This window comes from Rosa rugosa, chromosome 5 (genome assembly GCF_958449725.1).
Source record: "Rosa rugosa chromosome 5, drRosRugo1.1, whole genome shotgun sequence".
Classification (NCBI taxonomy): Eukaryota; Viridiplantae; Streptophyta; class Magnoliopsida; order Rosales; family Rosaceae; genus Rosa; species Rosa rugosa.
In genome coordinates, this window is record NC_084824.1 from 44,255,708 (window position 1) to 44,281,933 (window position 26,226).

Consider the following 26,226-nt stretch of genomic DNA (forward strand, 5'->3'; position numbering starts at 1 on the left):
TTTTTTTTTTGTGCACTCAAGAGGCTTGGAGGCTCACTTTCTTTGCAGTCCTTATTATCATTCTCTGCCTCAACCTCACTGTCTATCATTATGGATGGTTGATTATCTGATGCACCGAACATTGCCTCATCATGAGCAGCTTTGATCCGCTTCTCCCTTTTTGTCTCAAATGCTGGAAATTTTGGATACCTATAAGTGTACTTTGAGTATAGGGAGAGGAAAAAAAAAAAAAAAAAAGAGGGTCGGGTATCCCGAATTGGGCCCGGGCCCGACCCGATCCCGATCGGTTTCGGTACCTTCGGTACTACCTTTGAAAAAACGAAGTCCCGTCCCAGCCCGTCCCGAATAATATTTTCGGTATCGGGTTCGGTATCAGTCAGTAACTGGCCCGTCCCGGCCCGTGCCCAGCCCTCGAGCATGCACTCGAGCATGCTATTCAATAGAATCAAACCACAACCACAACGCACCACCAATTAAAACGAGAAAAAAAAAAAACTAAATACAAAAAACTTCAAAGACAGTAAATCCTACCAAGGACTAAGATTTTAGCAAGGTGCACACGCCTGCCACCAGAATCATAGTCAAATTAACAGTGGATCAAATACTGATCAAATACTGAAATTAGGGTCTATATCACCTAAAAGGACTGAAACAACATAGGATTCTGTCTGCTGCCATCCAAGTTCCAGGACGTTTACTAACGACCTCTCAACAATCATATAAGTCCTGATACTTCAGAAACACAGTAAAAACAATGAGGATTGTACTTCCAAATTTGGACCATATAAATGTCACATGTCAAGCATAATGATGATCGTAAATCAACATAATCACCCCAGCAATACATATCTATCAGAAAGCAGGCAGAGAATCCAGTCATGGATATCTTTGCTTGTTTCAAAAAGAAAAAAAAAATAGAAACCAGGCAGTCATATGATGATCAAAAGTCTAAAAATGCTGTAAATCCAAGGAAGAATTGTCAATCATATTTATTGTACCCGGGAAGCTTCCAGAACTCAATATAGATACCAAGTCATAACTTCCTAGATGTAGAATGATCAGATTAAAAAACAAAGAGGGTGGATGATTGAATTCAGAGTAGATGCACAGAGGTGGCAAAAGAGCAGAAATTTAGCTTTCCAAGGATACCAGGCTTGTAGTTCAAAACAAAGCACTGTATAACTGCATTTCAAAAGATATATGCAGTATGATCTATGATCATAGTGAAGAGGAAAGACTTGAATAGTTGTACTAACTAGTTACACTACCTAACTTGTGTTTCATAACCCCGAAACCCATTTAAATCCTCTTGAATTTAAATAAACAAAGGCAAAGCTGTTAAAGTTACTTCATAAGGAACTTAGGAATTTTGACCAATCTAAACATTCTCCTACAAGCACAATGTGATATTTAATGACGATAATCTGTGATAAGTGCAATGAGACCTTCTATCAACATAATCGACAACTTAGTGGAATGCTGCATATGCAGCAAATCAAACAGAAAGGAGAAGTATTCTAGCAGCTGATATTTGTTTTATCAGCTACCCTATACAAGCTTACCAGACTATTGAGCCAAGTAAACTGGCAAAACAACAACAAAAGACCACAAACATCTAATTTAATTAAGATGTCAAGAAACAAAAGATCAGTTCCCTTTTTTTTTTTTTTTTTCTTATCATTGGAAGTTAACCATCACAGAAAGAAGTGCATTCTCAATATGAATTAGTAAGGTAGCATCATATAAAAGGAATCTGTCAAGAATGCATAATTTCATTCAATTTCATGAATAAGAGAATACCAATGTTGAATATCAAAAACCCAACATAAGGAGGGGCAACAAGGAAGATCACAAAAGAGGAAATCGTTATATGTGTATGTCAAGTGACAACTAAACATAGAACAAATTTTTCAGCTAAAATGACCATGTAAAACAATACCTACTAAGGAGAACGAGATTTCAACTTCTTTACGCGTTTGACAACTTTCCGAGTCTTCTTCACAACTCTTTTCACTTTTTTGGTTGGGGGAGGCATTTCCCTGACGGGACCTGGAGGTACTCCTTGCTTGAGTGCACTTCCTCTAGGTGTAGCGGACGGGGGCAATCTTAGATTTTGAGGGGGTAAAGGGCTTTGCGGCTTCCACACCAAGTTGTTTTTCATGGAAAACTTTACCTTCTTTGCACTCTTCTCCCCACTCTTTGCCTTGGTGCCATCCTCCACAACTTCATCAGCTTTCTTCACTCTCTTTCTCTTCTTAGAGACAGTACCATTAGCTGTAGCTGCCGGCAATTCACAGGCACTTGGAAGATCATGATCCAAGCCTGCTTCAGCAGCAATCTTCTCAAACTGCATCTGGAGGTTCGAGATCGCATAATCATCGAGTTTTATCTCATCACCATCAGTAACCTGTTCATTATCTGGGTTCTCACCATTTGCATCCACATTCTCATTCTCCCTATCCGAATGGCTCTTCTCAGGGTCAGAATCCAAAATCCCATTCTGCTTCTTGTCCTTCTTCTTTTTCTTCTTCTTCTTCTCTGCCTTAACATCAGCACCACCAGGGTCCTTCTCTCGCTTCTTGCACTTCTTCAAAGGCTTCCCAGCAGACCCATTGGCAACCTCACCAGGTTCCGAGCCGTCAACCTCCATCCCCTCACCCACAATAGGAATCAAACTCGGCACTTCCTCATCATCATCATTCCTCACAGCATCAGGAATCAAAACCTCAATCCCAGAAGCCGCCAACTCCTTCTCCAACTTCAAAAACTCCTCATCCAACCCAAACAACACCTTCCTATTCCCCTGACAGCACTCCTCCGCCTCCCCCATTTCATGAAACCTGCTCGAAAACCCCAAGCACAGCGCAACCGACCCAAACACCACCACATCATCCCCCGAATCCACATCCTCCCCCAACTTCCTAACCTCCAACAGCCTCCTCCCCATCCCAAGCAACACATCAAACATACTCCCCTTAATCTTCCCCACCAACACCTTGTCATTCGCTTTCGCCATAACCCTAACAAACCCCACTAAAACCACCTCAACCACTTCCTTCCTCACCGGCATAAACGGCCTCAATTCCTCAAGAAACACAGAGGCAATATGGTAATTAACCCCTTTCGCCGGAAACTTATCCTCGGCGAAAAAAGCCCCCTCCATTAAAACCCCCATCAATTTTTTCACAAGCTCCAAATCCCAAGAATTATTCCTCATCAAAGCAAAGAAGCTAGCCATGAATCTACGAATCAAAAGGTAGAACTTGTCTAACCTCAGGGCGTCGATGCCGGACCATTCGCGGCGCATGGTGAGGAGGAACGCCGAGAAGTAGTCGATGGCGAGAGGGAGGTGGAGGCTGGGGACGAGGGAGGAGAGGCGGTCGATCAGTTGGGCCTGGGCCGGGGCCTTGTCGGCGTGCCACATGCAGTAGAAGAGGCCTTTCCAGAGCTTCTTCATGTGGTCGTCGGAGAGGTTGAGCTGGGTGGGGAGCCAGGTCTTGAGGAGAACCCTAAGGGCCCGGCCGCGGCTGCCATTGTTGCAAGATGCGAGCTGCTTTATCAGGGTTAGGCCGGATTCCGATGCCGTTTCGGCGTCCATGGTTTTGTTGAGGGTTTCTGGGAGATGGTTGGGATTAGAAGAAGGAGAGAGTGGCTTTTGGTTTTGGTAAGGGAACCCTAGACTCTTTCGGAAAAACGAAGATTAGGGGATGGGCCGATACCTGCCATACCTGCTGACTGGGTTTCGTCTAATTTCTAGGCCCACTCAGTAAAGGAATTTTGAAAACCTGAAAAAAAAAAATAAAAAAATTAGAAATTTGGCAAACGGACCAAATAAAATAGACAGAAACGAAAAAATAAATAAAATAATAGGTCGTTGACCCGAAGTACCAAAATGAGCCAAAATTATCTCACTTACTCCAACAACAAATTTTTATTCTCACTAATCCAATTTAATATCATTTTACCACCATGAGCTTTACACTCAAAATCAGTTGTAGCCTCAAACTTTTAATTTGATCGTATGTGCCCTTATACTCTCTAATTTGATCAATTATGGCCAATCCTTCACTAATCTATCAATTTATTTATATATTGTTGTCCACTCGAACTAGTTTTTAGCCTTTAATCATGCAAGAAACATACTATTTACATGATCAAGGGTAAAAATTGACAATAAGTGGGCATGCATTGTCACTAATTTATGAATAAATTAAGGAATTAGTTTACTAATGATTATGATTGATCATATTAGAGAGTATAAGGACATATGTGATTAAATTAAAAGTTCGGAGGCACAGACGATTTTAGACATAAAGTTCAAGGCAGTAAAATGAATTAATCTCTTAAAATAAAATGACTATTTTGCTCTCAACCTGATTAATGAACTCTCTCAACCCTCTCTCTCTCTCCCTCTCTCTCCATTCTTCAACTGCCATGGAGGTTAGTCCTCTACAACACAGCTGCCCTGGCTCCCGATTAGCTCCAACGGTGCCTCGATGTCGCAGCGGAGGAGTTATTCTAGGGTTTCGCTTGGATCGATTTGCTGGAGAAATGTATGCCAACACGTCGCAAACCCGAACGAACTTCAGGTCAGCGCTCTCTACCAGTGCCTGCAACATGCCAGAAATTACGTCGTTATCTGACATAATCAGAAAGGGCCTAAGTTTCAGTGATTACAATTGCCGGTGTAATTGCAAAAACAGTACAGATCGAACCTATGCAATGAAGAGCTTCTTCGATTTCGAGCAGTTTTCGTTGTTTGAGATGGGACTGGGTCTATGAGTTTGAGAGCAGATATGGGAGGGCAGAGTGATCGGCTGCCGCGGCAGTGTACAGGAGCTAAGGTTAGGATTTCAAATTTGGAGCTACACGTGCGAGGTTGAGGCATCCAGCTCTTCACATTTCACTGGATTAGATCGTGACAAAGCTGAAACCCACGACGACTCACCCTGACAGCAACTGCCTTTTATACGGCCACTGGACTCTCACATTCCAGGTTTGCAACCGGTGAAGAAAGGAGAAGACTTGGGAGCCCAGAGCATTTTCTGGGTGCCCAAATCAATCTTTTTGGGTCAAATATTGCAGGTTTGATTAATATCCATATTTGTTATACAAGACAAAAAAGTAATCGAGTAGTAGAACAACATAAAAGAGTAATCTTCTCATTTATTGGGGTGCAATAAAACATTCTCCAACATTTATTGCCCCCAAGAAAAGTTTTGACTTGATTTAATCTCCTCATCTTTTTCTTTAATCAAAGTTTTATTTGTCTAATTTTAGGGAGATTAGTGTCCATTTCAGCAACATAAAGGTTTATTGGGGGGCAATGAAACTCCCCGGCGACCTATGAGATCTCCGACGACCTCTTTGAGGACCTCCGGCGAGGTTTCATAAACTTTTATTGCCCCCAATAAACGTTTATTGGAGGGGCAACAAATGTTTAGTAGGGGGCAATAAGCCTTTTCAGTGACCTATGAGATCTCCGACTACCTTTTTGAGGACCTCCGACGAGGTTTTCAGAGAAGTCCGACAATCGGTGACCTGACTCTGGCGACCGAAATCAAAGAAATCTCTGGCTTCTCTCTTTTCCATTTTCTCTCTCTATTTGGCAAAGGGGTGAGGTCAAAATAGTCTAAAAAAAAAACTTAATTGGGTATTAGGGAACAACTTATTAAAGTCATTATGGGTAAGTAGGAAAAAAAAATAAGTGAATGCTGTAAATTGTCAAGATCCCTAAAATAATTATCAATGAGAACATTTATGTCCCATTTACAAATCAATGCTCGCATAAAAGGACTAAAATCCAAAACTGAAACTCCAAAAAAACTAAAATCCTGAAGGAACTGCAGAAACAAAATGCAGGAATTAAAAACTCCCTAACCCTACACAGCCCTAAAATGGAACCACTGGATTGAACATCTTGACGCCTAAGACCTTCATGGTGTACGTCGCAACCCTCAACACAGCCACAACAACATTCGAGGAACAATACAGGGTAAAGAGCAGGATAGGCCACCTCCCAGAAATCTCAAAACCAAGCCCAACCCAAGTGTTGGGGGAAAGGGGAACTGAACCAACTAGGCCCAGTTCACCAGCCTGCATCTGTAGCCCAGATCGGTAGAGGCCCAAAAGCCCACTACCCAAACCCTTCGTCTCCCACCCCCAGATCGACCGGTTCTGACCTTGCAGAAGAGGCGGCCTCCGCCCATCACTGCTCCGGTGGCCGTCCACGGCCTTCCCCCATCAAGATTGCCGGAAAGAGACCTCCTTGGATTGGGTTCACCTGCAATCGAAGGAAGAGGAGATCCTAACAAAGCCTCCGGCGAAGACCCGACAAGCACTCACGCCTCCACAGAAAAACCAGGTTGCCTCTGCCTCACGCACCGCCGTCCTGCAACTCGATACCCTCCGATTACAGCAACCTACGTCGCAAACCAGACCTCACGTCACCCTTGCCTTCAAACCTAACACCGGATCAAAATCTCTGCCGCTGTCCACGTACTAGACGAGAACGACACCGTAAGACGTTCTCTTGCAAGCAGGATCGAACACGACGCCGCCGCTCTTCTGCACGAAACCCTAGATTTCGGTATACGGAGCTCCGAATTTTCAGGAGCTATATTTTATCCCTATGAGTTTTTTTTTTATTTCCTAGTTTTGGCAAATCTTGAGTTTTCTCGTCTGTTCTTTAATGCGGGCCAATAATTATTATAATGTGAGTCAATACATCACTTCATACATGGAAACATAGAAAATTTATTGTGGGTCACTGCAAAAACTGCAAAAAAAAAAAAAATTCATCCGGCCTATTAAATGTGGACCGACTGGGAACAATAGGTTAATCGAACTGGGAAGGAAATCTCCAAATGGAAGCTTATGATACGTGATTTCGTCTTCTTTGGGTTCATATTTTTGGCCTTAACACTCTGTAAGTTGAAGGAAATTCATAGCTTCTAATCAAGATGGGGAAAGTATCCTATCAAGTGCCGTGGACAGGGAATTTCTACTAATCCAAGACATCAAGCATCCCAGTTCAACTTTTTTGCAATCAATTTTGATAATGTTTTCCAAAAACACACAAGGTGGAAGGACAAGCTCGCTAGTTATGGACATCGATCAACTTCTCCAAAATAAAATTTGGATGAATAAAGTGCTTTTATTTGATACCATATTGTATAAATCTTCTTTGTAAGTTGTTCGGAATTCAAATTTGACGAAAAAAGAAACGTGCTTGGAGGCTTGGAGCTAATCAGTGTGGGAATGTCCACTGAGCACACTCTTATCACTAGAGAATAAAGATTGATATGGCAACCCTTGAATTTGATTATACATTGCGTTGTGTCTTCAAAGTTCGAATGGGTTTGGTGCTTTTCATCAGTTCCTTGGACAACTAGCAGTTGATCGAAGGCACATGCATGAGCGGAATTTGATTCTTCTGTCATTGCGATACACATCGACCTGGTTTATGCTTTTATCTTTCTTGATGAACAGTCCTGTGCGATAAATGAATAGGAATATGAATTTAAAAAGAACTAAAGAAAAAAAGGTCAAACAAAATTGAGTTGGTGAGGTAACCAGGTCTTAAGAGTACAAATATCCCGCATTGAAAATTGTAGTCATTATAAAGGGTTTTGTCCATTTACCTCATTTTTAGGGATTTTTTTCCCACTTACCCCATTAAGTTTTTTTAATTCTCTCTTACCCAATACACTCTAAGGGAGTCTTCCCTAATACCCCATTAAGATTTTTTTTTTTTTTTTTTAATTTTTTTTTAATACCATTTTACCCCTCACCCCTTTGTTACTTATCACCCCTTTGTTACTTAGAGAGAGAGATAGAGAAAATGGAAGAGAGAGAAACCATAGGAGACTTCGCCGGAGCCCGTCACCGGCCGCCGGAATCCGGTAACCGGCCGCCGGAAGCCGGTCACCGGCCGCAGGAATCCGGTCAACTTTCGCCGGAATCCGTCCAACTTTCGCCGGAATCCGTCCAACTTTCGCCGGAAACCGGTCATCGGTCGCCGGATTCCGGAATTTGCTGAAAATCTCACCGGAAAGTTTTTTTGCCCCCAATAGATGTTATTGCCTCCTAATAGACGTCTATTGAGGGGCAATAGACGTCTATTGGCCCCCAATAGACGACTATCAGCCATGTATTTCCCCCCAATAGACGACTATCAGCCATGTATTCCCCCCCAGTAGACGTCTATTGCCCCCCAATAGACGTTTAGATTACCAAAATGGTAATTAATCTTCCTAAAACTACACAAATAAAACTTTGATTAAAGAAAAAAAAACGAGGAGATTACATCAATTCAAAACGTCTATTGCCCCCTAATAGACGTCTATTGCCCCCCAATAGACGCCTATAGACATCTATTGCCCCCCAATAGAGGGGCAATAGACGTCTATTACCCCTAATAGACTTCTATCAGCCATGTATTGCCCCCCAATAGAACTTTGGTCTATTGCCCCTAATAGAACTTTGGTCTATTGCCCCCCAATAGACGTCTGTTGTCCCCCAATAGACGTTTATCAACCATGTATTGCCCCATAATAGATGTCTATTGCCCTCCAATACACTTTTTTTTTTCTTTTTTCTTCTTTCTACCTCCATTTTCTCTCTGTCATTGGGAAAAAAAATGATGAAAGTGGTACAAAGTTCAACCGAAATGGAACAATCTCTACAACATTATTCTTTTTTGACAGAATACATAATTAAAGCAATTGCTCAACAAAATACGCCACCATATATCAAATAGTGAATAAGAAGATGGGAGGATGGATATTAGCTCCATAAGTCTAAGGACCAGTGCAAGCAAAAGAATACAATACTTGAGGGAGTTCTAAAATTACAACTATACCATCTATGGAATTAATTTCTCACTATCGTCACATGCTTTAGAAGCATCTGGACATCACCACCTATATATTGAACCCTCTATCGAGAGGTAATTGATCTTTTCCTCAATTTCCACTCCAAGGTGCTTCACATTAGCCCCAAAATTTCCACTGCTCGCTGCAAGTTTCTTTTGGAATTCACGGTCCACTTTGGCACCGTAAACCTGCAATTTTGACCAGATCTGGGCATCAAAACTAAAATAATCAAACCTGCAATTTTGACCAGATCCGGGCATCAATGGATGCGCCAACTTCCCGTGGCTAACTGTAATTCGAAGCTCTCTCTCTCTGTAAAGAGACACCAGGGAGCTAGGTAGAAGCAACGAGCACGAAGAACAAGCAAAAGGCAAAAGAAGATCCATAACTGTTTCTGGAAAACCCGAGGATGCTGTTGCTGAAACTAAGACCACATAACGACGGTGGCGAGAGGGGGGAGAGAGAGAGATGCAGTCGACGGCAGCAGCAGCCGGCCCCTGTTCGTCGGGGTTTCGGCCCACGACGGCCTAGGCGAGCCAGTCGCGGAGTTGGCGATGGCGCTTTGCAGGGCGGAGAGAGAAAGAGAGCGATCTGAAAGAAATCGGAGAGGGACGTGAGAGAGGAGAGAGATCAAGTAGGGGTGGCCAAACGAAACCGAAAACCGAAAAAAAAACCGCACCGAAAACTGAACCGTAGCCGAAAAAAACCGAACCGAAACAAAAAAACCGAGCCGAACCGATTATGTTCGGTTCGGTTTTCGGTTTCGGCTAGGTGAAAACCGAACCGAACCGAACCGAAATATTGTGAAATTTTATGACCACGGTTTACCAATCCGATCGGGTTCGAAACTATTGTGAAATTTGCTAAATTTTTTACCACACGCATAATTTATTGTAATCATCGCATCCAACGGTCAGTTTTTTTATTTTCTTTGAATTTATAGAGGTTTCTCTTTGGAGTGTATGATATATAAATATAGGTTTATAAGAGTAACTAAGTTTGACCTAGTTGATCGAATTCGAAACGAGAACCAAATTGGCCATATTTTTTACAACCACCATAAAACATTACAATCTCTCCATCGAGTGGTTGGTTTCTCCAAATTCATTTTTCTCTTCATGGTTGCTTTAGAATGAACCTCAATAATTTAAATACAATATATAAGTCATACTACTTTAGGAGACAAATTGGTATAGGCCAATGTATTGGTAATTAAAATTGAAATTTTTATCTTATGTCAACGCACATCCATCAATGAAATATTTACAAACATGATGTAAAAAAATAAGCACGTTTCGTGGTCGTCACTTTATTGGTCAACAAAGAAAACATACAAGTGACTACGGTTGACCAATCCGATTGGGTTCGAAACTATTGTGAAATTTGCTAAATTTTTAACCACACGCATAATTTATTGTAATAATTGCATCCAACGGTCGGTTTATTTATTTTCTTTGAATTTATAGAGGTTTCTCTTTGGAGTGTATGATATATAAATATAGGTTTATAAGAGTAACTAAGTTTGACCTAGTTGATCGAATTCGAAACAAGAACCAAAGCCATTAAGCCAACCATTTCATATAATGAAGCTTTGAAATTTGATTATGAACTACGAAGCAAGATTATTGTCTTGCCAAAAAACAAAAAAAAATTGTTTTATTGAAAAAAAAAAACTGTTTTATTGAAAGAAAAAAAAAACCGAACCGAACCGAACCAAAAAATACACAAACCGAACCGAACCGAACCGACAATTCGGTTCGGTTTTCGGTTTCGGCCTAAAACCGAACCGATCGGAACCGAACCCACCCCTAGATCAAGGGGTTTATTAATTTGATTAAGGGCAAAATTGTCATTTTACTTCAAATTGGGTAAGTGGGAATAAAAATCTCTTGCTGGGGTAAGTGGGATAACTTTGGCTCATTTTGGGGTTTTTAGTCAAGGACCCTTATTATAATGATTATAGTGATTATAATGAATTACATCAAACTTAGGATTGACAAGTCTTATACAACCACAAATGAATAGTGACACATCGAATACATGCACACATTTAAGACACTAAGCCCTGAAGGCTAGAGGGGCGTCTCTACCGCGATGGGTAGGTAGCACAACCACCATTGACCCATTGTATACAGTTATACATTGAAACCCGAAGATTAAATGGGCGTTTTGATACATGCATACATGCAAGACCCTAAGCTCCGAAGGTTAGAGGGACGCTGCTACCCACGATGGGTAGAAAGCACAACCAAGTAAGAAATTAATGATGTGATACGCCGATATCAACACAGCAGCGATCACCTGGTCAGCAGCTGACCATGGGTGATTTGGTCACTCACCGTCCGATTTCAATCGGACGGTTGACAGCTCTCATCTCAGATCTGATCACTTAGCTGTCAACCGTCCGATTTCAATCGGACGGTGAGTGACCAAATCACCCATGGTCAGCTGCTGACCAGGTAATCGGGATTGGATATCAACATATGCAAGACTTTAGGCCCGGCCCTGAAGGTTAGAGGGGCGTCCCTACGGGACAACATAACTACTAAATATGAAAATGACATGTGATGCCCCGACATGCGTGACTCTAGGTCGCGAATTATAATGGGACACTCTTACACACCATGGATAGATGGTACTTTCTTTTTTTTTTTTTTTTTTGGTGCGCTTTCCTTGTCGCGTTTTTTTTCTTATTGAGAAATTACGAAAGTGATTGATGACGGTAAGCTTTTCTTCGTTACTCTCGAGACTCAAAAAAGAAAAGCTTGTAAGCTTCTGACTCGAACACTGAGGTAGCCGAATATAACGGTACATTGGTATTTAATGTGCATTACTATACAAATGTGCATTACTATACAGCAACAGAAAAGCATACAAGAGAGGGACTTCTATCCAAAGCCAAGTTCAAGACAAAGTAACCGAAGGTCGAGAACTTGAAAATTGGTTTAGAGATAAACCAGTGAGAGAAGAAGAAGAAGAAGAAGAAGACAATGAAAGAAGATGCCCTCGTGGCTGGTGGAAGGGTTTCGATGATGGACGCCTGGCACACCCATCAAGAAACGTGTTATGGGGATTCAGTGCCCCTCTTGCCAAGTGCCTGCCATTTTCTCTCTCTCTTCTTCTCCTCCTCCATTTTGGTATATAAAATTATAAATTCCAAAACCCAACTGTCCATCTTCTACAATCTACATTGTTTTCCCTAGTTTAGCTCTGGTTCAGTAGCCTCAGGCTGCTGTTCCTGGCTCTTCTAGATTATGGATTGGTTGCTTAAGTTAAGGAGAGCTTTGCTTGCCTTCTCTGCCAGACTCAAGCATCGAAAATCTGTAGGTAATATTTGGTTCTTGCTTCATCTATAACTTGTTATTCTTTAGCGTATATGGCATTTGGATTTTATGAAAAAATTCAGTGTAAGACTTTTTTGGGGCAATTTTTCTAAGCACTGTGGAACCCATGTAGGTGGTGCTGGTGGTGATCTGTGTGGTGGAGTAGGTGGTCTGCTAAAGCTTCAAGATGATGTGCAAATGTGTGGGTACCAAGATGTACACATTATGTGGAACATGTTGAGCAAAGCTCAACAGGAGGAGATTCAGATCATGGCAAAAACTCAGTCACCTACCAAGCCGAATCAGAAGCAACGAAGACGACAACGATCATCATGTTCTTTCAGGACTTTCTTTGGACCAGCCACACAGAGCTGCGTCTTGGTTAGACTAGAATCCAATGCTTCTTCAATCTTGAGTTGAGGAATGCAAAAGTAGTCAAATGTATATACAGGGATATAAAAGGTATGAGGGAGTAAAAGATCGAGTAATATACAGTTCTTGTAAGAAGTTGTTAGCTTCCCAAAACTGGCCAAAAGTATGATCACCACTTAACCAGTACATAGTACAAATATCAGGAAATGCTTTAAATGTTGGCTACAGAACAATTATGCAAACCCGATTTCGGACAGAAAGAGAGATACATTGGGAGATGATTAAGAGCTAAGAGCTGAGTTCAAGAAACCTCAAGGCCATAGGGTGCTTGGCTTCTGAGAGTTTATCTGGTTTTAAAACTTCAACAACCTCACCATTCACAAGGAGACACACTACATCAGCAATTCTCTGGATTTGTTTGATGCTGTGTGAGACCATTATGATTGTCATGCCCCGTTTCTTCTTCAGCTTTTCTAAAACACCTTCTATGTGCTCTGTTGATATTGGATCCAAGGCGCTAGTAGGCTCGTCTAACAGCAAAACCTGCCACGTAAAACAAACACATCATCAAAAACAACAACATTCTCTTGCTAGACAGTTTGATAGTTTGACAACATAACATTCAGATAACTCAATATGACATGTCTAACAGCAGACCCTACCACGTAAAACAAACACATGCATCATCAAAAACAACAACATTTTCTTGCTAGACAGTTTGATAGTTCGACAACATATATAACATTCAGATAACTCAATATGACACTTAGATACACAACGAGAAAAGATGACTCAACATATGTAAGCACAATGGATGTCAGAAAATTAGTACTAAACTTAAGGTCATGAACTTTCGTGTTTTAGTCAGGTGTTCACCTCAGGTGAATTGGCTAGGGTCCTAGCAAGTGCAACTCTTTGGGCTTGGCCTACAGATATTTCAGAACCTGTTTTACTGAAAAAAGATGAATCAAGGCCTGCAAGGGTCAGTAGCTTATGAACATCTTGATCAGTCAGCTTCTTCCCACTCAACTGAGGACCATAACGAACGTTGTCTGCAACAGTACCTGAGAAGTTGACTCCAATGGTTAGTTAGACAATGAAGACAGATCTGTAGTGTTGTTAAAGCACATATACATTCATATAGATATGTTCTCCTTCCAGATCTTCAACTAAGTACAAGAGTAAGTTAAGAGAATTTAGACCCAATACACTTTGGATCATGGTATATAAGATACTCAACTTATGTCCAGTTTAGAGTGACTTTTTGGAGCATCTACACCAGAAAATGCAATACAACTATCGAACAGCATTTGCTATGTGCAGTCATCGCAATGCATAATACATCAGAATACATCAGACTGCATAATTCAATCCATTAACAGTCATCTTGAACCCATTTTCATAGTTCAGGCTTTTGTATATGAAATCTCAATACCATCCAAGTAGTAGGACAATTAGGTTTAACCACTACTATTATTGAAATATAACAGCTGGTTGTGGGGATCCCCTTTATGATGGAGTTCATGTTAAAATAAACTTCGGTCCTGGCTGGAAATACTTAAAAGAAGTACTCATAGGGTATTATATGCACCAAATCAAGCAGTTCTATAGATCCCAAGCCCCACCCCCAACCCACAAAGAAGAAAAATCTCAATATGCTAAATAGAAAACTAAATTGGATTGCTAACACCACTCTGAACAAAGGTTCATTAAATGGTTTTATAGCTCTCCTATCACTGTCATAATGATCGATCACCTAAAACTCTGAGTGCCCAAAAAACAGAAACAGACGCAAGGTGGAATGGTTGTAATCAGAGCTTGTGTGTAACCATAGCTAACCATCCCAATAATCTATAAAGCCATTTCTATGTCAGCAAAAACAAAAGCAACAAAAAAACTAAAAACTAAATCTGATATGTGTATAAATTAAGCAATGACATAAACTCAGAACTCACAACTCACAAGTTATCAAATAAAATAATTTGCCATTAACAGATTGTGATGGTGAACATGTGAGAACAGAGAAGTTGGGTGTGGCTTTTGAAGCTTTAAAGAGACATTGGTGACTGTTAGTTGGTAAATGATTGATCTATGAAAACGGGTACCTTCAAAAAGAACAGGAAGCTGGAAGAGCATTCCGACCTTCCTCCGGAGACTGAGAACATCGAGTTCTTTAATATCATGGCCGTCCAAGAAGACAGTGCCGGCCGGCGGCTCCCAGAGGCGGTTGAGTGCTCGGAGAAGCGTGGATTTGCCGCTGCCACTTGGGCCTATGATTCCGACGATCACTCCTTTTGGGATGTCCACGCTCAGCTTATTCAGTATGATAGCTCCTCCTCCTGTACTTTCTGATCTTCTGGTCAGATTTCGTATCCGAAACTTCACGTTGCCATCAGCTTCTCCATCATTGATTACCAGTACTGCTTCTTCTTCTTCATTCTCCTCTGCTGCAAAAAAAAAATATATATTGTAACCAGAAAATTTCAGCTGATATTTAGTGGCAAATTTCTATGATGTCTGTCACCGCCGCATGCATGTGTTATGCTCTATAACCAACAGACTATCAATCCAGAATCTAGACCACTGTTTTATTCTACTTCTGTTAAAATGCATGGTGTACATTCACTGGCAATATAAACTCGCAACATAACACGTCAAATATCTAACATTACGAACACTAACCTGAAAGAGTGATGTGTGCCTGAGAAGTCATGGTGGAAAGTTTTGAAGAGACGGGAAGGAGAAAGGGTATTGTATTATGGAAGAGGTTTGGAGAGTACAATTGTACAGAGTACATAGATAAAGCCTTCCCTAGAAACCAATACTCCAGCAGCACCTGTTATAGTGTGTGGACAAGTATCCATTTATTCCTGAATGCAACCTCATTTGTAAGGTATCTTCTAAATGATTAAAGTAATTTGCTCCAACTCAGCCATTTTGGCAATTGTCAACTTCACGAGATGGTACGGACCGTGGAGGGAGGATATCACATATCTATACCTAGATAGTGCCTGTCTCGATCTTCAACATCAGGCAAGTTCCACAGCATAAATGACTATACTATAAACCCAATTAAGAATACAATTCCGTGTAATGTCAAAACCTTTTGTTTTTATTTTCGGTATTTTAATTTTTTGTGACGCAGACGTGTATATATCTAACCCAAACCTTGCTAAGGTGATTGATGAATTATCTGTTTTTTTTTTTATATTCAGGTTGCTTTCACAACATTTTTAGGTGGATTTCTACACATAACCCTGTCAAGCACACCGGTTCCAGCCGACAAAATTAAGGCTGTGAGAACCTCAAGATCTTATCCGCAAAGCCCAATTATTCAATTTGCATAGGATAAATTGACGATTCATAAACACATTTAGTGTTTATCATCCAATTATTTGATACAATTAGATAAATAAACAAAATCCAATCTTTATGTAGAAAATGAACAATTCAAATTTGGAAACACAGAGATCAACGAGAACTTGTCCTAGCTTTCAATACACCTCAAGTTGCATCAGTTAATGATTAGAACAGTAAGTCAATAATATATCTGCAATCCAAAGTAGCAGTCGCAAATACCACTCGCTAGTCCATGAAACATTTGATATTTAGCAGAAACAATTTGAAAAATTCAGATGATAGAGAGCTGAAAATTAAGCAATCATTTATCTTAATGTTACAAACTTTGACATATGCCCCATAATGAGGCATGAATAGATTTCAAAACTGAAATTCTGAATAAGGTCTAGTATACAGGCAGCAGCACTGCGACATGAAGGTGATGCAATGGATATCATCCATCAATACATTTCAATGTCTTTTGCAGACAGACATAAAACATGAGAGAAGATTTGCTCCATTCTTTCCCCGGTCACAGGAGTATATGGCCAGAAGACTCAAATGAGACATCTGATAACAGATAAACAAACCTCCTCGTACTATTTCCATCGGTGACCACCAAGCCTAATCACCTCTTCAGCACCGTTATCGCTCCTCGGAATCCTATCCATACTAGTATCCCCTTTTTGGACACTCACATCACCATAAAGATCCCTAAGTTTTGCCAGATTGCTAGATACAGATGTTCTATCCTTGTTTACATCTCTCGGCGGGCTTACATGAGGACCAGTGCCAGCTTGCAAGCTCCGACTCCTACTCCTGCTTCTACTGCGGCTTCGACTCCTACTCCTACGGGAATGTCTACCACCATCACGGCTACTCTCATAATAGTCCCTCCGGCTTTCTCTCTCTGCATATCTTGACCTCCTATCATAATCAGAACTTCGTTCTCTATCCCTTGATCTGTCTCTATCTCGACCCCTCTCCCGTTCCTTGTACCTTTCTCGTTCACGATCACGATCACTATCCCTGTCTCTTTCCCGATTCCGATCCCGGTCCCTTCCCCTGTCCCTGTCCCTGTCCGAATAGTCTCTGTCAGAATACTCACGGCTCTGGCTACGACGGCTCCGTAAATCATCAGTGCTAGCTTTTTCATAAGGTGGCGGTGGCGGTAAAGTTCGACGAACAGGTGATGAGTCCCTCGTCGAAGCACGGTGTGGGGCACGTTGACCAAAGGAGACTGAAAGTGCCGCTTTCACAGAAGGTGGGCGACGGGCAGTGTCATCAGATCCATGACGGGTAGCCTCCCCAGTAACACCAGAGAGTTTTGTTGGGAGTTTCATCTTCTCAAGATTAGCTGTAATCTGCCGCAACACAGGAACAGGTATGCGAGGGAAAAGTGTATCAAAGTAGTACTGCAATAGCACAATATACATATACAATGTCAGTATATTAAAAGTATTAATAATTTATGCGGGTAACACAACAGTTTTATAAAGCGCAGAATGTTAAAGCTTGATGTTTCCTAAATAAAGTGCACCCCATGCAGCAGACACAAAAAATTATCGGCCATGATCAGTTACAAAAATTATCATATATGTTATCATGATCTAATTGCGGCTTTGAACACAACAAATTTACAAATCAATAACACTGTTGAAATCCTATTGCTTTTTCACGTGTTGAATTTGGACCTTAAACAGTAGCATGCTGAGACAATGCTTGACAGCTCCAAGGAGAACATGTATTCAGATCTCAATCCACTGTAATCTCAAACGCAGCATCTGTGATTGCAAGGGACTGCACCGGTGGAACATTAGGTAGAAGATTTCAAGGTACTAGCCCAGAAGCATTAACAAGAACTATACACAATGTTCGATGTGTGTGTGTGAGGTTGTAAGTGTATTAACACAGGGAGAGTGCTTTCTTCTTGCTAATCAGCTGAAAACCAACCAATATTTTCTAGTACTCCATACAACTTCAGCTGGTAGGTAATTGTCTCAGATCCTCATTAGTACTAGATATTCTCAACAAGCAAAACTCTTGAAAGAAAATGTGGGCATAGAGAGAGCCTCATGCTACACAAGTTTGTCAACAAGATTTGTGAATAATGGCAGTTTGTCAACAACATTTGCAAATGAAAAAAAAAAAGCAAGTAATTTGATAATGGGTATAGAACAGAAGCTTGCCTCAGGTATATGCTACAAAGCTTGCTTTACATGTAAAATATAGAGCATCAACAGCAGGATATCTACCATACAATTTTTATGGTTGGCTTGAAGGCCTCGTTACATAAACCACATTATAAAATGTCACAGAACTGTTTCTCCAAAAAAACAAAGAAATGGGTACCATATCCATCATAAATTATTGAGTTCATAATGTTGTAATTCTCTTTTTTGGTCTGAACACAATCTACTAATATATATCCAACCTAAAATTTGGAAACAGGTTAGTCTCAGTTGGAGGTAGGTTGTTTTATTCTTATTTTCATGCAATTTCCTGACTTTAATAATAATTCTTAAGATAGTTCCATCACTTAAAACTTTAAAAGTCCATAGATCATATCCAGCTTATCATGAGAAATGAGAAATAATAGGCCGAAAAAAGCTTTTCCTAATAGGCCAAAAATCTTTGAGAACAAAGATCTCCAAGTCGGCCAGCAGAAGGACTATACTCTAGTCCTAAAGTATATAATTTAGAAATTTATGTAGTAAGATATCTTCTAATTGTCAAGATATATTACAATTGTAAATTTATACACACTTACAAAGGCTTTGTAACTTGACTCACGGAAGAGAGAGAGAGAGAGAGAGAGAGAGCAATAAAGAGAGGGGAGAGATACACGGTATAATTATTTCGACATCATTTCATTTCACATGTTAAGCATTATGGAAGGAAACTAACCTGCCCAAGTAGCAAATCACGCACATATACACCCATAGTGGTCATTCGTCCATTGGAACCTGGAGAGAATTTCTGAAAATGAAACCCACAAATATTAAGCTCCGGAAGAATAAAACAATATGCTAATATGACCACAAATGTAAGGTTAACACACACAGAGAGAACTATAGAACTATAGAAACATGCAGATAAAGTGGAAAGCGATGATATTTACTAGGCAAATAGTGTTCAGCCATTGGAAGCCATAAACGACATAAGAGAATCATAAAAAGCTAAAGAAACCAAATTTCAAATTTTCAATCACATCCACGTAGTCAAGATGATCTTTGATGTTAAGTATGTTAGAAATATAAACACAGAACTGGAGTAACTGGAGGGCAGTTTCCAAAGAGGGTGGCACCTCCAGTCTAGAAAAGAGAAGCTCACTACCAACAAAAACACACCCCTTCAGGAACATAATTGATTCAGCGCAGGCAACCATGAACAGCTCATTGACTGCACTGAACATGAAACAACCTACTTAATTAAATTTGTATCAAAACTCAATGGTTCAGATTATATTCTTACTTAAGAAAAGTTCTCCTCGCAGTTCCAAGCTGAGTCCAAATGGACTTAAAACTATGAAAATAATATATATACTTTCACTCTAAAAGATAAGAAACAAGATTTTATGGGTTAAACTTAAATTAAAGGATTGAGCAGTTTCTAAGTTCATCGAGTATAGACATCCATAAGGCTGGAATCTATTCAATAAGTTAAAGGGTCCTGCTTCTTTGAGAAAAGACAGAGGGCAATCAATTGGAGAAGTTAAGGAGGAAAGCCAGTCACTTGTTACTGATATTTTTTAAAAAAATCTTAAAAGCTTTTCAACATTTTGACATTCTTTTTTCTTCCCCTCTTTGAGAATCTTTTAACATTACAAGAGAATAGGGGAGAAATGGAGAACTTCAACTGTCAAATGCTGTCTAATAGGAGGTGACTTTTCAATTATCTCCAAAAACATGGGAGACAAAAAAGGAGAAGAAAAAAACCTATAATCAGCCACGATAAGAAAATAATAATAAAAGATGAACACAACTTTAGGAAAACAATCTTGTGACTCAATCAAGTCGAATTAAGTCAACCAAAACTCACTAGTTGTAGTTTTGAGATTCCGACTCCAAGATGCACCCAACAGCTCATCCTATGGCGAACTTTTACGAGGATTAATCCATTAATTGTTATCTTCTATCAAGGTTAAGCAACTCTGCCACTACAACGACTTCAAATGATGCAAATTGAGACAGATAAATGGTTAGCATGTTTTATAGAAACACAATGATTGGGTCTACAACAACCGTTAAATTCTAGAGAGATCAAACACACAAATATCTGGATGAATGACTGGGATAGTTTTTTAAATCGAAGGACTTTGATGAGGATTTCAGGTAAGTTCATAAAATATTGATAAATACTAACGAAATGCACCAGATTAACCACTCACCAATCACACTAACGATTCAGATGACCGCCAACAAACTTTCCATAAGGAAGTTAAACACAAATTAGCAGCAGACTGCATAATGTATTTCACTCTCTATGCAACTAAAGTATCAAACATAATGTATTTTACCTCGTCATCTGTAATATAGGGCTCAACCCAATTCCAAATGGTCTTCGGGTCCGCAGCATATCTCAAGTAGAGGAACCCAACCTGCACAACAAAATTAGAAAAATTAACACGACGAAGTCGGCGAAACTGAACTAAATTGAAATGATATCTATATATGTATATATAACGGCGTGCGTACCGCTCGAATGTAGGGAGAGTCCTTGTGCTTCAAGAGGCCGTGCATTTGCTTGACGGTGAGTTTCATGGTGAAGAACTTGTAGAGTAAGCAAAATGCAGTAGAAGGACCTCGGCAATTCCCAGTCATCCACGGCTCGACGTGGTCTACTTGATTGTAAATCTCATCCACAACTTCGTGATACGTCTTCAACCGGTAAAGCTCCTTGAAGTAATCGGAAGACAGAATGTTCATACATAGCACCTTCTCCAATAACGAGTCAATTGGTTTCCCGCTCGTCTGTATCTCCATTCCCACCCACTCTTCCGCAATTCAAACCTTCAATCGATGATTAGCGGATGCGAAAGATTAGAAGAAGCCCTAATTTGAGAGCAGAAAATCTAGGGTTATTGGAAATTTCTAGGGTTAGGGTTTTGAAGAGCAGAACATGCAAGTAGAGATTTGGAGAGGGAAAAGGGGAAATTGAGTACCTAATGGAACGGAATGCGGATCAGCTGCGATTCGAAGTTGAAACCCTCTTCGCCTCTTTTGCTTTCTTTCTTCTTCCTGACCGAGGGTTCGGATTTTCTTCTTATATTTATCCCTTCCGTTCCTATTTGATAATAATTTACATTAAAAGGCAACCCATTTGATAATAATTAAAAGGCAACCCATGTATTTTGGACCATTCTTTCTTTGGGTTGGTTCAAACTCACAAATATCGGATGGGTTTTGTTTCCATTGGGCTCAGATTTGAGAATGGGCTGCTATACATGAAGTGATGAAGGAGGGGGTCAAAAAAAGAAAAGAATTCTTATCGTGACTCGGGGACTCAATGGAATTGAAATACCACATACCATCTTCTATTCCGCCTCTTTTATGGAATTGAACTCCAGTCAAATCATTTATTTTACTTTCCTTTCCAGACTTATGACTTAACCAAACACGACAATTTAATGGAATGGGAAACTATTTCACATTCTAGATTTGATTTCCTGGTTAACAAACGGGGCCTTAGGGGAATTTAGATTTGTTGGTTTGTAGGCTTTTGCGTGGTGACCAAACTCAATAGTTTCAATGGAGCACCTTGCCGATGACACGATGACCGGAAGTTTATCCCCGAGCTAAAATTTCATTTTTTATTAGTGATCTTCTAACGTAACAATTATCTTTTTGAGCATTTGAATGTTAGGCCTTATTCATAGTGATATTCCTTTGAAAGTTTATTAATATCCTGGGCATTGTCGGTCTTTGTGATAAAAAAAAATAATAGTGTAAAGGTGAAAAATAAGTATTTTGATCATACCAATTAATAGTTCAAAATGGGGTGGACGCAAATGTTATCAAGATCTAATTAGTAGTTCACAACTTCACACACTTTTATGTTTCAAAATTCCATGAAAATATTTGACACCATTTGTGGGGACCAAACTCATAACCAAAAAGTAGTCATCATGCAACCAAAGTTTTTTTTTCTTTCTGAAAGCTCAACTGAGACTACTTGGATCAACTTAACGAGGTGGACAAATGACATCGTGTGCTCATTGATAACAATCGGTACTATATCAAGTCAGAAATGGGAGTTGGCATTTGTTGGTCATATGTTACTAGTAATTGTATAGTGGTCATAAGAGTCTCCTTGATGATTCATGTGGCATCTAACCTCACAAACATAATTACTTGGAAGTGTAATATGAGTCACATCCTCAACATCTGGTGGTAGTGTGGTACCACTCTTGCTCTATACTATTTTTATAGTATTTTTACTCTGGATATACATAAAAAGTAAGATTATCCAACGGTATTCAATTATCAGTTAGGCATTGTACATAAATGACGTTGATAGTTTACGAATCAATACAAACATCTAGTGGTACCACTCTTTGCTCTATACTATTTCTGTAGTACTTTTACCCAAGATATACATAAGAAGTAAGATTATCTAACAGTATTCAACTATTACATATCAGTGTTTATTTCATATTCAAGCATCGTACATGAATGACGTTAATAGCTTACGAATAAATACAAACAAATGTAGACCCAACTATTAGATTGACTTTTATCACTATTGTTTCAACACTTTAAAAAATTTAACTGAACATGTATAAAACTATAGTATTTTTTGTGGGTTTAGGCATATAGTTGGATACATAGTATTTTTTTTTTTTTAATCCACCCTAAGTTGTAGAATCTCTACATAACCGTTATCAAATTCAAGTTTGCATTTTCTGAATTCAAAGATTCAGTCAAACTGAAATTGAAAGTTTGGGTCAAGTTCGTAGAAGTCATTGAAAGCCATCACGTTAGATCTACTTACTTAGCTTCCATAGGTAACCCTATATATAACTGAAGCTGATACTAGGCAACATAGAGCTGCAGATGAAACCGTACCGGCGTACCCAATCCCATCCCAGACAAGAAGAAATCCCCAGCCTCAACCAAAAAGGTAAACCAGTATAGGGACCATCCTTGTGGCAGTGTTCGTTGTTGTGCTTCAAGCACAAACATGCGTCACGTGTTCTGCTACCATAACGCTCAGATCACCGGTCGACGTCCCATCGATCGCGTGTTCAGTTGATCTCCTTCATTAAAATGAGCCTTTCTGGTTCTGTTACTGTCTGTGTTAGGCCACAGTAGGGCTTCTCCAATAATGCAAGTGATAATTTTAATTCTACCAAAAGAAATTATTATAAGATGGGGGGGGGATAGGGTATTAATGCCTTTGTCTGGTTTTGTTTGTATGTTTGGACAAGAATCTAAGGCCCCTCATTTTCCGCCATCAAACTCTACAAACCCTCACACCCGCTAACAACTTCCTACTTGTTCATTTCTCCATCACAAACAACATGGGCTGCCTTCTCTTTCTCTCTCTCAAGCCCACCACCACCACCGCCGCCGCCGCCTTCTTCGTTCTTCTAATCACCCTCCTCTCTTCTCTCTCTACACCCTCCAATGCCGACCCCGACCCCGACCCGAAAATCGGCGACATTGCCACAACGTCTGCTTCACCGCCGCCACCTGTACTTAATAATGTGGACACCGCCGAGAAACCCAAGTCGTTCCGGCCCAGCATGGCCATCATGGTCGGAGTTCTGACGACTCTGTTCTCCTTCACGTTTCTTCTCCTCCTCTACGCCAAGCACTGCAAGCGCGGCAGCTTCGTCGTCATCGGAGGAACCGCCGCCGACTCCGGACCTCCCGCCGGGGCGGGTCTCCGTAAAAACTCCGGAATCGACCGGGCCGTCGTCGAGTCCCTCCCGGTTTTCCGGTTCAGGTCGCTCCGGGGACACAAGGACGGCCTCGAATGCGCCGTCTGCCTCACCCGGTTCGAGCCCACCGAGGTCCTCCGCCTCCTCCCGAAATGCAAGCACGCCTTCCACGTCGAGTGCGTCGACACGTGGCTCGACGCCCACTCCACCTGCCCGCTCTGCCGCTACCGGGTCGACCCGGAAGACATCCTCCTAATCGAAGACGCCAGAATCCTGCACCACCAGAACAGCCAGCCCCAGACTCCCCACCAAAACGACGTCGTCATCAACATCGAAACCGACCCGGGAATCCGCCGCGTGTCGGGGCGCCACTCCTCCGCCTTGGAGCAGCGACCCGGCTCCTCCTCTCACGACAATACGTCGTCGTTCCGGAGGTCCCTCGACAGCTGGACCTGGTTCCGGAAAAAAACCGAACCCGCGGCCGCCGCCGGAAGCCAAGAACGTCCGAGAAAAGACGGCCTCCTTTTAAGCCACGACAAAACGAGGCTGGAGCACCGAATCATCGTCTCCTCCCCCAGATCAAGCAACACCGGCGGCGGTGGGTTCCACCAACGATGGAGCGACGTACAGCCGTCCGATCTTCTCTACCTTCGCTCGGAGATGATCATAAGCGATAACGGACTGACACGTCAGGGGCAGGACCAGGAGGAGGTACCGTTGCGCTGTGGCAATGGGGCCGTTCCAGCTGGGGAGAGTAATGGAGGGAGTGGCAGTGGCAGAGGCGTAATAAACGAGCGAAGCGTGTCGGAAATCACGGGGTTGAGCAGGTTTTCGAACAGAGGGAGCAGTAATGAGAGGAGCAATCAGCACCACCAAAACCATCAGCAGCGTTACCAACAGCGACAGCTCAGGCTCGTATCCAGGTGGGTCGCTTGGATTTCGTCCCAGTCACGCCCAGCTGTACGGCCTGATCGTACCACTGGTGCTTCTTCCCCCACCACTCCACAGACTACACCACCACCACCGCCTTTACCCACTGTGGCCACTGCTTGATTCTCTCTCTCTCTCTCTTTTTTCCTTTGCCCTTTATTTAGTTATACACAAGACGACGGAAGGCTTAGACAGAAGGACCAAAACCCAGTACGTTCCAAACGATTTTTGGTTTTCTTTTTGTTCTGGGAAAAACAAGTTGGGCACAATTTTCGTAGCGGCAGTGTTTGTTTGAAATAGACGGAAGGGAGGTGCGCTAGAGTTAGAATAGATACACAGACAGAGGGGGATAGATATTCCAGACACAACCACGGATGCCGAAATGGCACGTGGATTTTCTGATACGGAAATCAGATTTGTACTTTGTTCTGCTGTAGCGTTTGTGTACATATTCTTATTCTTCTAGAATAATTTAGATTTAATTAGCTAATCTTATTTGATTAGATATTTACATCAGAGGGTTTTGATTTTGGTTATTGAAAATTTGAGTACGTTATCATCCTAGTTTTCCGCATATTTTTTTGACAAATAATCATATAGATTTCATTAATACGGTAAGGCCAGAATGACCATTACATATCCTTCCGCTACCATGTACAGATAGTCAAGAAGTTGTGATGTAAACACCACGGTGATACATAGGCTAGATCATTCATTAAACAAGTCATGCTCACTTATTCTAGTGAGCCTATTTACTATGAACCAAGCATAGTAATAGGCAACATATCCTAAACGGCTACATCTTTTCCTTGCCCTTCAAGCTAGGGCTAGCAGTCTTTCCCGAGTGGAGGTAGGAAAGCACATCTTCAGCAGAGACTGATTTCTTTGGCTTCAGAGGATTCTTGTTTCTGGACCCTAGAGGCCTTCCTCTTTTCTTCTGAGTGGTTGGGCCCGTGGAGACATGTTCCTTAGGCATCATTCCTTCTGCAGGGACTAGCATCCCTCCCGGCTTCTCCACAAGTCCCAGTGACTTAACAGAAAATTGAATTGTTGTGGCCAGACGTTTAACCTTCTTTGCAGGTGCCGGTGCGTCCTTACTGCCAACAATAAGCTCGTCAAGCATGAGCTTGATCTTCTTCGGAGAGGCAAAGGGAGAACGAGGTCTGCCTCGCTTCAGAGGAGATTGTTCAGTAGGAGGTATTAAAGCGAGTTGCTTCTTCGCTGCCTCAGATGTCTGCAGGTTTGTATGGCGAAGCACCATAGGTTTACGCAGTTTGGTGGAGGGACCAGAGCCAAACAAACTGCGAGCCACAGGAGGGAGAATAGGTGTTTGGACACCCTGAAAGCGGAATGCACCTCCAGTGAAATTGCATTGCGCAAAACCGGCGAAGGAACTCGGCAGTTCCACTCGATTCACTGCCGGCCTTGGATCAGAGTTCTGGTGCACGTTCTTTCCTGCAAGTTGGCAAGTCCCATGCTCATGAACAATAAGACCACAATC

General features: G+C 41.3%; 5 protein-coding genes across 11 annotated transcripts; 2 read left to right on the plus strand and 3 right to left on the minus strand.

Annotated features, from left to right (window-relative positions):
* Positions 1–223: 223 nt before the first annotated feature.
* LOC133709800 (uncharacterized) lies at positions 224–3,684 on the minus strand. 2 transcript variants are annotated; one of them, XM_062135685.1, is made up of 2 exons: positions 1,940–3,684; positions 224–726 (listed from the first exon to the last, which is right to left on the minus strand). In XM_062135685.1, the coding sequence occupies exon 1, from the start codon at positions 3,596–3,598 to the stop codon at positions 1,943–1,945; it is 1,656 nt and encodes a 551-aa protein (XP_061991669.1). In that variant the 5' UTR covers positions 3,599–3,684; the 3' UTR covers positions 224–726; positions 1,940–1,942. The 2 variants fall into 2 exon arrangements, with proteins under 2 accessions (XP_061991669.1, XP_061991668.1); XM_062135684.1 differs by having other exon boundaries at positions 224–732.
* Positions 3,685–11,801: 8,117 nt separating this feature from the next.
* On the plus strand, positions 11,802–12,623 carry LOC133712816 (uncharacterized). Its single transcript, XM_062138923.1, has 2 exons — positions 11,802–12,203; positions 12,333–12,623. Exons 1-2 carry the CDS (start codon positions 12,131–12,133, stop codon positions 12,617–12,619), a joined length of 360 nt encoding a protein of 119 aa, XP_061994907.1. The 5' UTR covers positions 11,802–12,130; the 3' UTR covers positions 12,620–12,623.
* A 41-nt stretch (positions 12,624–12,664) lies between these two features.
* On the minus strand, positions 12,665–15,433 carry LOC133712815 (ABC transporter I family member 17). Of its 2 annotated transcripts, none has more exons than XM_062138922.1 (4): positions 15,254–15,433; positions 14,677–15,015; positions 13,448–13,635; positions 12,665–13,114 (listed from the first exon to the last, which is right to left on the minus strand). In XM_062138922.1, exons 1-4 carry the CDS (start codon positions 15,366–15,368, stop codon positions 12,860–12,862), a joined length of 897 nt encoding a protein of 298 aa, XP_061994906.1. In that variant the 5' UTR covers positions 15,369–15,433; the 3' UTR covers positions 12,665–12,859. The 2 variants fall into 2 exon arrangements, with proteins under 2 accessions (XP_061994906.1, XP_061994905.1); XM_062138921.1 differs by having other exon boundaries at positions 14,677–15,018; positions 15,254–15,431.
* Positions 15,434–16,157: 724 nt separating this feature from the next.
* LOC133708642 (pre-mRNA splicing factor SR-like 1) lies at positions 16,158–21,216 on the minus strand. Of its 5 annotated transcripts, XR_009845933.1 has the most exons (6): positions 21,075–21,213; positions 20,608–20,964; positions 20,430–20,510; positions 18,818–18,889; positions 17,605–17,710; positions 17,187–17,325 (listed from the first exon to the last, which is right to left on the minus strand). XR_009845933.1 is itself a non-coding variant. In XM_062134115.1 (5 exons), the coding sequence occupies exons 2-5, from the start codon at positions 20,893–20,895 to the stop codon at positions 16,510–16,512; spliced, it is 1,257 nt and encodes a 418-aa protein (XP_061990099.1). In that variant the 5' UTR covers positions 20,896–20,922; positions 21,075–21,216; the 3' UTR covers positions 16,158–16,509. The 5 variants fall into 5 exon arrangements, 4 of the variants coding, with proteins under 4 accessions (XP_061990099.1, XP_061990097.1, XP_061990100.1 ...); XM_062134115.1 differs by lacking the exon at positions 17,605–17,710 and having other exon boundaries at positions 16,158–17,325; positions 20,608–20,922; positions 21,075–21,216; XM_062134113.1 differs by lacking the exon at positions 17,605–17,710 and having other exon boundaries at positions 16,158–17,325; positions 21,075–21,212.
* A 1,478-nt stretch (positions 21,217–22,694) lies between these two features.
* On the plus strand, positions 22,695–25,286 carry LOC133710950 (RING-H2 finger protein ATL43-like). Its single transcript, XM_062137104.1, has one exon. It carries the CDS (start codon positions 23,433–23,435, stop codon positions 24,846–24,848), a length of 1,416 nt encoding a protein of 471 aa, XP_061993088.1. The 5' UTR covers positions 22,695–23,432; the 3' UTR covers positions 24,849–25,286.
* Positions 25,287–26,226: the final 940 nt, after the last annotated feature.